The 13,866-nt window shown below is 60.8% G+C and overlaps 1 protein-coding gene across 2 annotated transcripts in view; it reads right to left on the bottom strand.

Annotated features, from left to right (window-relative positions):
• The window catches only part of CACNA2D2 (calcium voltage-gated channel auxiliary subunit alpha2delta 2), a 207,928-nt gene that overhangs the window by 6,119 nt on the left and 187,943 nt on the right, over window positions 1-13,866 (bottom strand). The window contains exons 9-24 of one of the 2 annotated variants that reach the window (XM_064432366.1): window positions 11,917-11,967; window positions 11,658-11,757; window positions 10,773-10,931; window positions 10,236-10,343; window positions 9,479-9,557; window positions 9,255-9,304; window positions 8,476-8,565; window positions 8,151-8,219; window positions 7,696-7,770; window positions 7,181-7,255; window positions 6,951-7,022; window positions 6,627-6,698; window positions 6,392-6,453; window positions 5,455-5,531; window positions 4,248-4,268; window positions 1,926-1,986 (exon numbers count right to left, since the gene is read on the bottom strand). In XM_064432366.1, coding sequence (XP_064288436.1) covers window positions 1,926-1,986; window positions 4,248-4,268; window positions 5,455-5,531; window positions 6,392-6,453; window positions 6,627-6,698; window positions 6,951-7,022; window positions 7,181-7,255; window positions 7,696-7,770; window positions 8,151-8,219; window positions 8,476-8,565; window positions 9,255-9,304; window positions 9,479-9,557; window positions 10,236-10,343; window positions 10,773-10,931; window positions 11,658-11,757; window positions 11,917-11,967 — 1,221 coding nt within the window. The remainder of the gene's footprint in view (window positions 1-1,925; window positions 1,987-4,247; window positions 4,269-5,454; window positions 5,532-6,391; window positions 6,454-6,626; window positions 6,699-6,950; window positions 7,023-7,180; window positions 7,256-7,695; window positions 7,771-8,150; window positions 8,220-8,475; window positions 8,566-9,254; window positions 9,305-9,478; window positions 9,558-10,235; window positions 10,344-10,772; window positions 10,932-11,657; window positions 11,758-11,916; window positions 11,968-13,866) is intronic. The other variant, XM_064432367.1, reaches the window with a different exon arrangement.

Genomic DNA, 13,866 nt, shown 5'->3' with positions numbered 1-13,866 from the left:
AGGTTTGAGGGATCCTGTTTTGCCCAGGATGGTACAACACCGAGTCCATCTCTCCCCATACTGCTGGGGCTACTGGTGGGACTGGGTGTCTCTGACACCGTACTTACCTGTGGGGCAATGCCCACCCTGCCCTGCCCCTGCAGCACCCAGGGATTGGGGCTCCACTGTGGGTGCCAGCAGGGATTTTCCTCGGGATTCTCCACAGCTGCACTGGCAGCACCAGGCAGGCACTCGAGGCCCTTTGCACAGATGGTTGGGTGCTGGCTGAGCCCCAGCTGCAGAGATGGGTGCCTGCCCACGGGCATCACTGGCCCTGAGACACTCCTGGGACAGGCAGAATGGTGGGTGCCATGTCCCTGCTTCAGTCTGGAGCACCCTGAGCGCAGAGTCCCAGCCCCAGCGAGGCCAGGGACAGCTGTAACCTGGGGGTCACCACGAGACTCTGGGTGGCACAGGTTAGTGCCACCCCCGTGCGCCAAGAGCCTCCTGTCCTCAGCAGGGTGGCTGTGAACAGTGCCAGGCTGCTCAGGGCTCCCCCACTCACAAGCTCCTGACTGCCAAAAACTCTGTCATTCAGAGGACAAGTGGAGCAAAGGGTGGCAGGGAGCATGCCCACAGGGCAGCTGAAAAAGGTGAGGCACCCTGCCCAGCTCGGCCCGGCCCCTCAACCCCTGTTCGGGGGGAACAGCCACCTGAGTATCTCCACCGACACGCACAGATACAGGTACTCACACACCCACGGGGGACGGGGGATATACGGTTTCTGAAAATTTCCAGAGGCCCGTGGGCGCGGCAGATCATACAGTCGCCCTGGGTGCCGGGCACGCCCCGGCACACGGCCCCTGCCTGCCCTGCCCACGCCGGGCACCTCAGCGCAGCACGGAGCCGCTCTGGGCACACCGAGGGCTCGTCCCGACTGCCACCCCCGCTGTTCCCTCCGTCTGCAGAGCCCCACGCCGGACACCGAGCCCGGCACTGCAGCCTCAGCGGGTGCAGCCCCGCTCCTGCGGCTCGGGCATCCCCTCCCTGTCCGTGCTCTCGGTGTGCTTACGGGCAATTTTCAGTAACAGCTTCCCTGTTTCCCATTCACGCTCTGCCTTGGCTCCCGTGTGTCCTGGACTTCACCCCCACTGCCCAGCAGAGGGCCTGGGGACTCAGCTCCCCGAAAGCCAGCGCTGCACAGTGACTGCACACTGCGGGCTGGTTCACCCAGAGCTGCTGTGAGTGACTGCTGCTGGGGGGGGTACCCGCAGGTGGCCGTGCTGGACCTCAACCCACGGCAATCCCCAAAAGCTGCGCTGGCAAAACGTCCCCTAACAGGACGTTCAGCTGCTATAACGACCTATGAGCAGATAGGTGATTAGCTGGTGGTGTTAACTGGGGCTGGTCGGAGATTGCACTGTAGCGGCGGGATGCTGGCAGAGCCATGGGGCTCCCCGAACAACCCGCTGGAGGATGGCCCTGCATCCCTGCTAGGTGACAAGACCGGGCGGCATGGCCCAGGGGAGGGGGCATATCTGTCCGTCAAGGGGCTGCTGCGCTCTCCTCAAGCCCCCAAACCCCCTGGGCATCCCAAATTAGTGCCGAAACCTCCCCCTCCTTCTCCCTCCCCCCCGCAGCCAGCACGACTGTATGATGCCGCCGGCGGCCCCTCGCTCGGCAGGATTTTCAGAAACTATACCTATATATGCACCCGCAGAGGCCGGGCTGCACCGGGTGCATATATACTGTGAGAGACGGCGCTGGATGCAACCGGGTGGCGCGGCGGGGCCGGGGCAGCCCCGCGGCCGGGCGGGCACACGACACACACAGCCACAGGGCACGGGGAGCGGGGACGAGGCACGATGAGGCGGGAGGGGCGATGGGGGGGTCGGCAGCGGGGCCGGGGCGGATGCACACCTCGGCAAGCGCACACGCAAAGCTACCTGGGAGCAATGAACACATGTCCCTCCGACTCAAAGTTGTTGGGCAGCAGGTATTCAAAATCTGCAACAGAAAGGGAAGGTTATCCGGCGGGGAGCGGGGACGGGGGCGCCGGGGGCCAGGAGGGAGAGAGACGGACAGAGAGAGAGAGAGAGAGGGGGGAGGGAACAAAAAGAGAAATAAAAAAAGAAAAAGGCATTTGCTGCTCTTGGTAACAAGAGAGGAAGGAAAAGGCCGTTCTGCTGTCGCTGGCACCGCACGGGAAGGAAGGTTAGAGCCAAATCAGGAGAGGTTTGCCCATCTCGGCTCGAATTTGCTCGGTGGCGGGCTGGAGGCGCGCGGTGCGTACGCGCGGCCGCACGCAGGGACACACAGACACACACACATATATATATGTGCGCACATGTATATATATATATATATGCATGTTCGGGAGGGCGGGGGGACGTCTCTCTCTCGGGGGAGGGGTGCTGGGCGAGGGCAGGGAACCACATGCTTCGCTCCTGGCCGGAGGAGGATCACCAGAACACTCGGTTGTCGGAAGAAAAAAAAGAAAGGGAGTTTTCAGGCATCGACATGGCCAGAGGGGAACCTTGCCGAGGACAGTCCAACCAGAGGCTCCCGCGCTGCTGCGGGGCCGTGCAATGCGCTGCCGGGCTCCGCTGCCGGGCCCCGGTGCCCTCCCTCCCCGGGGCCGTGGTGCCCAGTGCGGACCGGGATCGCCAGCTCTGCTTTAACAGGGGTGCGGCCCAGCAGCTCTGGGGTGTCTCTGGGATTGCCCTCGGCAGAAGAGACAGAGGATGCAGGGCTCAGCCCGCGGGGGCGAGCCGGGTTCGGGGGTGCACGGAGGGGTGCTATGGGACACCCCTGGGACAACATCTCCCCCACGACGGGCACCGCCACCCCCTTGCCCTCCCGCCAGCTCCTGGTGCATTGCACGGCACAGCCAGAGGTTGGACTGTTGCTCTCTGAGGGCTGGAGGCAGGGGCTGGGTACAAGCCGATGAGAGGAAGAAGAGGAGGAGGAGGAGGAGTACAAACACTCGTACTTGGTCCATCAGCATTGCCATCACAGGGGCGCTGGGAGGAGGCAACTCAAGGCTGATTGAACAGGGCTGAGGGTGACACTTCCACCTCCCCACTGTCCTGCCCGCCTGGCCCTGTCCCCTCCTGTGCTGCAGTGCCCCCCCAAGCCGTTTCCCTGCCTGTGCCAGGGAGGGGTGCTGCCGGGCAGGCTGCTGGTGGGTGCCGTGTGCTGGGGGCTGTGTGGGATGGAGAGTGGTGGCAGGTCCCATGGGCACCGTGTGTCCCCATGCCCACTGTGGGGCTGTGCGGGAGCTGTGGGTCAGGAGGCCCCTCTGGCATTGAGGGAACGTGGGCCAAATCCTGTGTCACATGGGTGATGTCCTGCTCCACTGCAGGGGGAGACCGACTCTGGCACCTCGGCTTGCCTTGGTGGGACGTTGGGCTCAAACTTGGCTGCTCCCAGGGGCACAGACAGCACCAGGACACTGTACCTTCAGTGGTACAGTACTCTGTACCATGCCATGCTGGTCCCCAGGGCAGGGGGGACGGCCACCGAGCAGCTGTGGGGGCAGGCAGTGTGGCCCCCCTGGGCTCAGCCATCCCTCGTGCCCCTGGGCCAGGCTTGCTGTCACCTGTGCAGCTGGGAGGCACTGCCCCAGGTGGTCCCATCCCAACTCTGCAGAGGGTTCCTGCTTGTAGGCTTTCCCCAAAAAGCCTGTCCCAGAGGCTGATGGCAGTGGTGGATTGGGCCCCCCACCTGTCCTCCATCCCTGCCACCTTTGGGCACCCACCCCACAGCCCCCGCTCCCTGCACAGCCCTATCCCTTTCAGGTTGAGTTGTCTTGGGGAGGAGGAAGCAAAGGAGCCAGGAGAGGGGGAGAAGGAGTTGGAGGAGACGAGCGGGAGAAGAGGAGCAAGAAGGGGCAGCACTGGGGAGGAAGAGCAGGGCATCCAACTAGCTACAAAATCCTGGTGGGTCGAAAACGGCAGTTTCATACAAGATCGGCTCTTGGACGATACCAAACCGGGTTTGGGAGTGATGCGCGGGGAGGGAGTGGGATTTTCGTGACAAAGCTCTCATGAACAGAACAAGACATGTTGCTTTCAAATAAAGGGGGGACTGGAGGAGAGGAGGAGGAAGAGGAGAAGGAGAAGGGAGGAAGGGCGAGTTGGTGGCGGTTTGCAGGTTCGGCGTGGCAAACGGGCAGGGAGATGGGCAAGCAGGGGGCTGGGGGGGACTGGACACGGGGCAGGGGACGGGGTGGTGAAGGTGAGTGGTCTGAGACTGAAAATACTTGCCCTTCATTTTGATGTTTGGTACTGTGTGAATCCACCATAGAGAGAAAGCAAGAAAAACAACAAACAAAAAACAACAAACAAAAAAAAAAAGGGGTTGGGTGGAAAGGGGGAAGGGGGGCACAAACAATATTTTATTCAATCGACGTTTGAATAAAAATATTGTGCACTATAATCATACCAAAAGGAAACCTCTTGCAAAAAACAACATGAAGAAAAGAAAACATAAGAAAAACCCAGTAACAAAAGGAAAAGAAAATGCCACGGTGAAATAAGAACAAAAAAAATGCAAAGATATAACTAGAGAAATATATAGATATATATTCAATACTCCAAAGGAAAATGAGAATCAGTAGCAAACAGTTGCAACAGTCTTGATATCAAAATGTCCTCACTGAGTCAGGGGGCATGCACGGCACGGTGGGCAGAGCTGGGGAGGACGGGGGGGATCCCCCCTCCCGGGGATGGGGACAGCCTGGCCTTGTCCCCACAGGGACACAGGGCTCCTGCCCATGGATGGAGGGGGTGGCAGGGGCTGGATCTGGAGTGGGGCTGGGGTCGGGCCACCGGGGCGGCCGAGGGGGAGAAACAGGGGGAACCAGAAGGGAGAGGGGAAGGGTCCAGTTCTCCCATGGGGGAGAGGGTCCCTGGGAGCAGCGTGGACCTGAGGTGGGGAAAAGGCTTGGGGGTCAGGGGAAAGAGAAAGAGAGAGAAAGGGGGGCCAGGCTAACACACACGTACACAGATTAATTCCAAACCAAAATCGAAACCAACCGAAACCAAACTCATAAAAAGAATAAATGGCTTAAACTGAAAGCAAAGTACCGTAATAAACCAAAGGAAATTAAAGAGATCCATGCAAACTTCCCCAGCTCACACATGATGTGGCTGCCACAGCGCCATCCCTCGTCCCCGGGAGGGGAGCAGGCAGCACCTCCTGCCTGGGGCAGCGCCTGCCTGAGCCCCGGGCTTTGGGTGCAAAAGGACCAAACCCTGCCCCCGGGGCACCCCAGGCAGGCAGCTCGCTCTCCCTCTGTGTGCTCACCTCTACTCACACCTCTCTTAGCTTTAGGTTTTATTTTGCCTCTCACAGTGATCCCTATGACCTTTCCCAAGCCTGTGGTTTGTGTTTCTCCCCGCGACAGCCCTGGGCTGGCGTGGGGTGAGGGGGAGTGTGAGAGGGCAGCAGGGAGAGCCAGGGGCTACTTACACTTCACTTGCAGGATCTGGTCGCTGAGGTTGGCCTGGATGTAGTAGGTACTGTAGGGAGGCAGAACCAGTCCCAGGCTGTGGAGAGGGAGAGCAGACACCTGGAGTAAGGCTTTACACCCACCCAGAATCCTTGGCCAGCTCCCAATTCCTGCCTGGCACCTGCTGGCAGCAGCGCCACTGGCCTCCTGCACAGCCTGCTGCATCCTTCTCTCCAGGAACAGCGCTGTTCTGAGGCATCCAGAGTCATGCCCAGAGCACCCAGGGTCATCCTGGGGTATCCAGAGTCATCCCCAGAGCACCCAGGGTCATCCTGGGGTATCCAGGGTCATCCCCAGAGCACCCAGGGTGATATCCCTGCTGCAGAGCAGTGGGTAGTGGCTGTGACCCCTGCCAGCCCCTCCTGAGCTAGGTGGTGAGGAGGAGGAGAGCACACTGGGCAACAGGAGATCACAAGGCTCCTCCCAGGATGAAGGCAGCTGGTCCAAACTGGTGCAAACTGGTGCAAATAAAATGCAAACTTTGCTCTCCTCTGGCTCTAAAGACACTGCCTGTGCTGCAGGGTGGGCACATGTCACTGTCACCACCCTAGAGCAGGCAGGGACCTGCATGAGCCCCTGGCTGGGCAGACAGGGGGTGGCAGAGGTGTCACTTGTCTGGCCCCTTTCATGCCAGCCCTGCAGCCTGTCTGGAGTCCTGGGGGCTGTGTCCAAGCTCTACAGTGCCTAACACTGGCAGGCAGCCCTTTCAGGAGTGCCCTCCAGCACATCACTGCCTGTGTGCAATAACGTGGCAGTGCATTGCAACCTCACAGCCCGTGGAACACATCCCTGCTGGCCTCGGGGACTCTGGGAGCTGCAGGCACAAGCCCCCAGGCCTGTGCTGGTGGGGGTCCAGCCAGTGCAGGGCAGTCTGGGTGCACTGGCTGTGACACTCACCTGTAGTTGGTGCTTTTGATGGGAGCCCACGTGTAGGTGCGGAACACCTCGTCGATGTATTGCTGTGGGCCAGAGGCAGCCAGTCAGGCCTGGGCACTGCCAGGGCTCTGCTGGCACAGTGCCACAGGGCCCTGGCTCCCAGCCCGGTGCCAGACACAGCCCCTCATCCCCACTGCTGGTTCTGGGTGCTCAGCACAGTCACAGTTCCAGCCGTGACCCCTTCCCCTGCAGTTACCTCGTCCAGGGACTTGATGAGGGTCTTGATGAACCTCTGCCCATCATTCCCATCAATCATGCTCCTCCGGATCTGTGGGACACAGAGGAGGCAACTGAGTGCCACAGAGCCTGGCCATGCACCATGGGGTGCAGGGGGAGCAGCCTGGGGAGGTTTGTCGCACCAGGGGACAGTGACCCAGCTCCTGTCCCCACACTCCATGGGAGCTGTGCCAGGACTCTGAGGATGAAACTCTGCAGGGCAGGTGGGAGGGGCTGAGTGCCCTTTGCAACTGCAGATGAGGGGGCCAGCCTGTGCCCCAGAAGCTGCCCCTGTTCTGCTCACCTCCTCCTTGTTTTCATCCTCCAGCTCAGCATCCAGGAAGTCCAGCGTCACTGGCTCACGGAAATTGATGATCTGCAGGAAGAAAGGGAGAGCCAGGGAAGGGCTCAGGGCTCCTGCAGCCACTGCTGGATCCAGACATCACAAACCCCACAGCTAAGTCCCAAGGAGCCAGGAAAGCCCCCAGGGCCTGGCTGATCCCCAGGGCTGCTGCTCCTTTGGGCCCTGCTCACCTGGGGCCGCAGGTTGGGGTGCAGCAGCACGTAGCCGTTCAGGTCGATGGCGAAGACGTAGCCATTGGCCCCCAGCTGCAGGAGGACAGCAGGAGGGGTGAGACCAGGTGGCTCTGTGGCATGACACACTGTGCTGGTGTCACCACCCTCACCTCTGCAGGCAGAGCTCGCCCCACATCACCCCCAGGCTCCATCCATTCATTTCTATTCTCAGAACAGTGCCACTCTGGGGGTGAGAGTTTGGCTCTGGATTTTTCCCACTGCTCCTTTCCCCAGGCCTGTAAGGTTTATTCCCTGCTGACCCTACAAGGGTTTTGGCTCTGCACTGAGTCCCAGAGCATCATGCAGCTTTGATCCCTGCTCTGCTGCCTGTCCCAGCTTCTGCTGGGTGCCAGTGCTGCTGGAGGTGCTCTGGAGTGCTGGGGCACAGCTTGGGGCTCCCATCAGAGGGATTCCACACCAGGAGCAGGCAGTGCAGGGCAGGGACAGAGGGGAAGGAAGGGGCCCCCACGCACGTTGTAACGCGGCGTCAGCCTCTTGATGTCATTGAGAGCCACGTCGATCCCCATCACGCCCAGGATGAGCTGGTTCTGGAAGGAAATGCAGCACGGAGGTGGGTGGGACCAGGGCTGTCACCTGCCACCACCAGCTCGGGGACAGGGAAGCAGCAGGATGCACCACTTCTCCTTCTGGGGACGTGTGGGTCAGATTGGATACTGCAGGGGCACAGGGAGGGTGTACCAGCCCCCAGGAGCCCCCCAGGGACACTGCACCCCCCAGGGACTCACAGCTGTCAGCTGTCACAGATGAACTGTGAGAGCTAGCCAAGGTAATTGTGGGTCCCAGGGATGGCAGCCACCCCAGTGTCACTGCAGGGAGGGGGTGCAGAGCAGGCAGCACCCCAGGGATGCCTGTGTCCCCCCTGCAGCCACACACACATCACCAGGGCAGGGGCAGCACAGTCTCCTACCTTCCTGTCACTGCTGTCCTCCGTCAGGTTGAACACTGGCAGAGTTCCTGTCACCACCAGGCCCAGCCCCTGCACAAGCACAGAATGATGTCCCACAGCCCCTCACTGCCCCAGGACCCAGGGCTGGGGCTGGGCAGCAGAGGGGGGTTATTCCCCTATAAGGGAGATGGGCATGTCCTGTGCAGGACCTTGGAGCCAGTGTCCCCATCCACCTGGAGTTCTGTGGGACCCCAGGGTCAGTGTCCCCAGCTGCACCCTGGGGCTGGAGTCCCCACCCATGTGCCCCTTGGGGCTGTAGGGGACTCTTGGGCTGGGGCGTCCTTACCAGGGCATCCTGGTAGACATTGGTCCACTGGACCTGCTTGGCTCGGTTCCCAGCCAGGACCATGGGCCTGCCCAGCACATCCAGGTACTCCTGCAGGGACACAGGACACGGGAAAGGACGATGTGGGGGACAGATGTCTCCTTGCTCCAGCCCGGTGACACCCTTGTCCCTAAGCACACCCCAGGAATGTTAATGGGTGAGCTTGGGGAGGGGGCTTGGCAGCCACCAAACCTGGGCTGGGATTGCTCCATCATGCCTGGACCATGTCATTACTGTCACCCTGGCTGCCATCTTCTCCTGGGGCAGGTTCCCTTTTCCTGCCTCACCTTGCCAAGGAAGATCTCTGGGCGGGGAGGGAGCCCCTGTGCCACAATGCCAGCCCAGCCCTGCCCTCATCCCCTGCCCTCACGGCACCTCGTGCACATCCCATAAAGAAAAGGGGCAGAAAAGAGGCAGTGAGAGGAGGTGTGGGGCAGACACAACCAGCTCTGCCAGCCTTGGCCCTGCTCACGCTCGCTCCCCGCCCGCGCTCAGCTCTGCTCTGCGCTGATTAACGCCTGATGTTTCATAATTAGTCACTCAAAAGGCAGCAGGTCCGCGGGGAGCTGCCGAAGATGAATTACTTAATAGCGCAGGGCCTGGCTGAGGGCTCAGCTCGGCTCCCCAGCTTGCTGCCACACTCACTGCAGCCTGTGGGCTCTGCCCAGTGGGGCTGGGGCTGCCTGGACTCCCCCCAGGCAGGGCAGCCCACGAGGGCTCTGCCTGGCCCCCGGCTGTACCTGCGTGTTAATGCGGATGGCGCCGATGGAGGGGATTTCGAAGTAGTAACCTTGGAAAAGAAAGAGAAAGGCAGCTGAAGATGCAGCTGTCCAGCAGTCTGGCTGCCCTGCTGCCCCTCCCTGCAGGGCTGCAGCCAGGCCTGTGCTGGTAGAGGCACCCCTGGGGCCGAGGGGCGAGCCCAGCACCCTGCAGCCCCCGTGGCTGCTGGCTGCCAGCCCCTCACCTTTGTTGGCACAGGCCATCCACTGCAGAGGGGTCACGTCGTAGTTGTGCTGCCCCACGGAGAAGGTGAACACCCGCACCTGTGGCAGAGCATGCACTGAGGGACACCCACTGGGCACCCCTGTTTTCAACACTCAGTACTCCTAGCCATGACGACCTCCCCAGGGACAGTGTGGCATTGCCTGCCATGCCCACACAGTGAGTGCAAGCAGGCAGAAGACTCTGCAAGTGCTGCCTCTGCTGGCAGCAAGGGAGTCCCTGTCTCCTTGCCTGGCCCCAGCCAGTCCTGCCCTCCAGCATCACTTTGTTGGCTCAAGTCTCGTACCTCAGTGGTCCTTGCTGTGTGGCATCACTGCTCCCAGAGGGGTCTGTGCTCTCTGAGGGTGATACAGGGGCCAGAACACCCCCACCCCACAGGTTTCCAGGTACTGAGCAGCAGCTGAGACCTTCCTTCTGGCTCATCTGCCTGCCAGCAGCCCTGTCCCCATGCTTGGGGTGTGCTCCCCTCAGGGCCAGCATTCAGGGAGCCCACCAGCCCCATTTCCTCCCCAGCATCCCACGGTGTGCCAGGTCCCACAGGAAGGTGGGAGCCAGCTACAAACCCCTCAGCAGGGCAGTGGCTCCATGCAGGAGCAAGCTGTTGGGGAGGGAGGATGGCAAGGAGGCAAACGGAGCAGAAGCCAGCAAGGGAACTGGAGCAGCCATCTCCCTGTGAGGTGAGCAGCCCCAGCCCAGCACACAGACCCACGGCCTCTCACCGTCTTATTGGGCCAGTTGTACTTCTCAAAGACGTCCTGCACTCGGTCCTCGCCGCCGTCCGTGAACATCATGATCATCTTGTTGCAGTTGGCACGCGTGATGTTGGACTGTGGGGCAGACACAGCCCCTGAGGCCACACCTGGAGCCCCAACCCACCTCTTTCCCCAGCCCATTTCTTTGGGGCGAGGGTGACCAGGCTGAATGGGCAGGAAGGACACTGCCAGCTGGGAAATGGTGTTGTGGCTAATGCCACTCGGCACCTAATAGCACCACTCATCTTTATCTTGCCTCTGGCATGGTGTCTGGTTGGGTCCGGCCCCTCCACCAAGCCCTGCTAACTTTTAATAACCCAGAGGGGAGTAGCACCAGCAAAACCTTGGCTACAGCACGCCTGGAGGTGGGATGTCTCCCCCAGCACTGAGAGGGAGCACAAGGAGCCCTCAGCACAGGGCAGCAGCCAGGCACTTGGAGCTGTCCCACCATCCCCAGCACCCACAGGTGCACTGTCCCCACCCATGGCCCAGCCCCCAGCTCACGTTCTGCAGCTGGTCGAAGGCGTACTCAAAGCCAGCCTTGTAGTCTGTTGTGCCCTTGGCCACCATGCCCTGCACGTCCTCCTTGAACACCTTCTTGTTCCGGATGTTGGCCTGCACCAGGTGCTTGAAGCACGACACCGGCTTTGCCTTCTCATTGAACTGCGAGGGGAAAGGGAGGGGAGTGGGTCACACAAAGGGGACAGGGCAGACACCAGCAGGCACAAGCCACTCATCACACTCAGCTCTCACGGGCAGCAGGTGACCCAGATGTGTCCCACATCCCAGGGAGGGCTGATGCTGAGGCTGAAGTTTGGCTAGGGACAAATGCAGCACTGAGCTGTGGGGTAGTGCTGGCAGTGGGTGCTGACCACTGCAGGCAGCCGTGCTGTGCTGCTCTGTGCTGGCATCGGGAGCAGGAGCTGCCTCTCACTTACAGCTTCATTTACCGGCAGTGGGGCCCATTCATTAGGGGAGCTGCGATCAGGAACAGAGCCGGGCCAGACGTGCTAATTAGTGCCGGTGCTGGTGGCCAGACAGGGGAGGGGCAGCCAGGGACACGCAGATGTGGCGGCATGGCCACTGTGCTGTGTGAGGTCCCGAGCTGGTGACATAGCCGTGGGGTGCCAGGTGTCAGCAGCTGGTGACAACAGGAGGTGTCTGGCTGGGAACATCTCTGCCAAATGCCCTGTGGTAGGGGCAGCTTTTGTGTCCTGAGCCCTGAGCTTGAGTTTCCTTGCTTACGTGCAGGTGGGTGGTTAAGAAGACAAAAAATGGTATTTCTGTCTGCAGAGCCCTTAGCCAGGTGTGCGTGTGGGAAAAGGTTCCTGTGCTGGGGGGCTGGGAGGTGCCTGGGGACAGCCCTTTTGCTTGCCCCATGGCACTCACCGAGGCCACATTGACATAGTCATCATCTGAGAGGGTGTCCAGCATCTCATAGACCGAGGTCTTCATCAGCTTGAGGGTGAGGCCGCTCACACTGCCACTCCTGCAGGAGACAGCAGTGCTGGGGGCTTGGCAGCAAATCAGCACAGGGCTGTGCTGTCCCCCACAGCTTCCCTGTGGCCACTGGTGGGACAGTGGCACCTTGGGGAGCTGTGCCACCACCCTGGCCTAAGCCCAGCCATGGCCCCCAGCGTGTACTCACACGTCCACAATGATGACCATGTCCTTTGGGGAGGAGGCACCTTGGATGTACCTGTGGGGTACAGAGTGGGGTCAGCAGGGTTGACTCATTTTGGGGTGACCTTGACTGTGCAGCCCAAGAGTGAAACCCTGCCAGGGCACAGGCACTGGGGAGCTGTGCTGGGAGCCCCGGGCAGCCAGGGCTGTGGTGACCCCACGGCAAGGAGCAGGGACGAGGTGGCTGTGGGCAGGTGACAGCGAGGACGCAGCTCCCGCGGCACAGCACAGCACAGCAGACAGCCAGCGACTGCTGCTCCACACTGTGTCAGCCTAATGAGCTCTAAATGCTAAACTCTTCCATCATCGCAGGCCCTTTCCTGCGTGCTGATTATGCTGACACACACATCCATATTAAGATGCTATTTACCCCCCTGGTAGCTTCAAAGGCCAGGCTGATTAGGTTATTTTTAGCTACAAGGAGGAAAAATAATAACACTACGTAAATCTTCCCCACTGAAAACAATTAGGGAACCCTTCCTCACCCCTTGAAACAACTGGTCCTGCTCCCAGCCCTGCTGTGCCATCCTGTGTGGGAGGGGCTGGCACAGTGCTCAGCACCCATCCTACCCCAGACATTGCCACACATGGCCCCATGTCACCATGCCATTGCAGGAGGCCTGACCCTGCCCTGGCTGAAGGCCAAGGGAGCCTCATTATTGGCTTGATCAGGATCGGGCCTCGTGTGAATTAATTAGTGTGTCATTAGTATCAATTACTCACCACTACTGGGGAGGACTGGGGAAGGGGCAGGCTCTGATTGTTAATCCCAGGGCCTGATGTTCCCTAATTACATCCCGGGTGGGATGCAGGATGCTGGCACATGGGGCCCTCCTGACACGGGTGCAGCATCCCCCAGCAGCTTCCTCTGGTGCTGGGGTGAGGACAGGCAGCTGCTCCTCCCTGCCGGCATGAGAGGCGCTCCGGAGCCTGCCGTGCTCCCGGGGCTGCTGGTGCAGCACAGAGCCCAGCTAAGATGCTGCCCGTAATGGGCTGTGGCAGCACATCCATCTCCGGCTGCCCGGCTCAGATGAATACCCTGGGCTCGGCAGGAGACGGCTGTGCCTAATGGGGCCATTCATCAGGGGAGGGCACTGCGGTGAGTGGCACCCGTGGCTGTGGCCAGGATGGCGGCCCTGGAGCAGGGAAGGCTGTGTCCTGCACGGGGCCCACTGAGGGCAGGAGCAGGCCCCAGAGGGGGTCCCCCCCAGGTGTGCTGTCCCCCAGCATGGAGGGTGCTGCTGCTCCTCCATGGCAGGCTGGACAACCCGGTGGCCAGCCAGCCTAGTGGGCAGAGAGCTGGGCTCAGTTGCCCCCATACACATCAGCAGCCCCCACCCCAAAACAGCCTTCCAGTCCCTGCTCTGCAATAACCTGCACAGGCACTCCAGCAGGGAACAGTTAATAATTAATGTGGAGCAATCAAAGGCAATTAACCATAGTAGCAGGGCCATTAATTTTCTGACAAGGAGAGGGGGCAGCTCCTGATGTGGGCAGGGGGAGGATCCATTGGGATACAGGGCTCCCTGGACACGTGCCAGAGGCCTGTGCCCACTCTCCTCTCCACGACTGCAGTTTTAGGCAGCAGGTGTGGGCAGGATGGGGCTGTTGCTCCCCAGCTCCAGCTGATAACCAGCACTGCCACACCAGCACCTCCAGCTGGGCTGAGGGGAGCCCATTCAACCCCAGCTCACTTGGTGTGGGCTAAAAGGCTGCTCAGACATCACTGAGCCACAGCCTGCTGCTGCCTGCCCACTCCTCTCCCCATCCTCCCAGCTCACGTTTTCCAAGCCAGTTGTTATCTCATTTGGATGGGAATGCTGGCCAGGAGTGAGTGCCAGCAGCCATGGCTGTGGTGAGGGGGCATCGGGCTCTCTCCACACTTTCATCTGCACCCAAGGATTTATCTCTTCAT

Source organism: Passer domesticus, chromosome 9 (genome assembly GCF_036417665.1).
Source record: "Passer domesticus isolate bPasDom1 chromosome 9, bPasDom1.hap1, whole genome shotgun sequence".
NCBI lineage: Eukaryota > Metazoa > Chordata > Aves > Passeriformes > Passeridae > Passer > Passer domesticus.
Note: the sequence above shows the minus strand (reverse complement) of the source record. Positions and strands in the feature narration are given on the sequence as shown.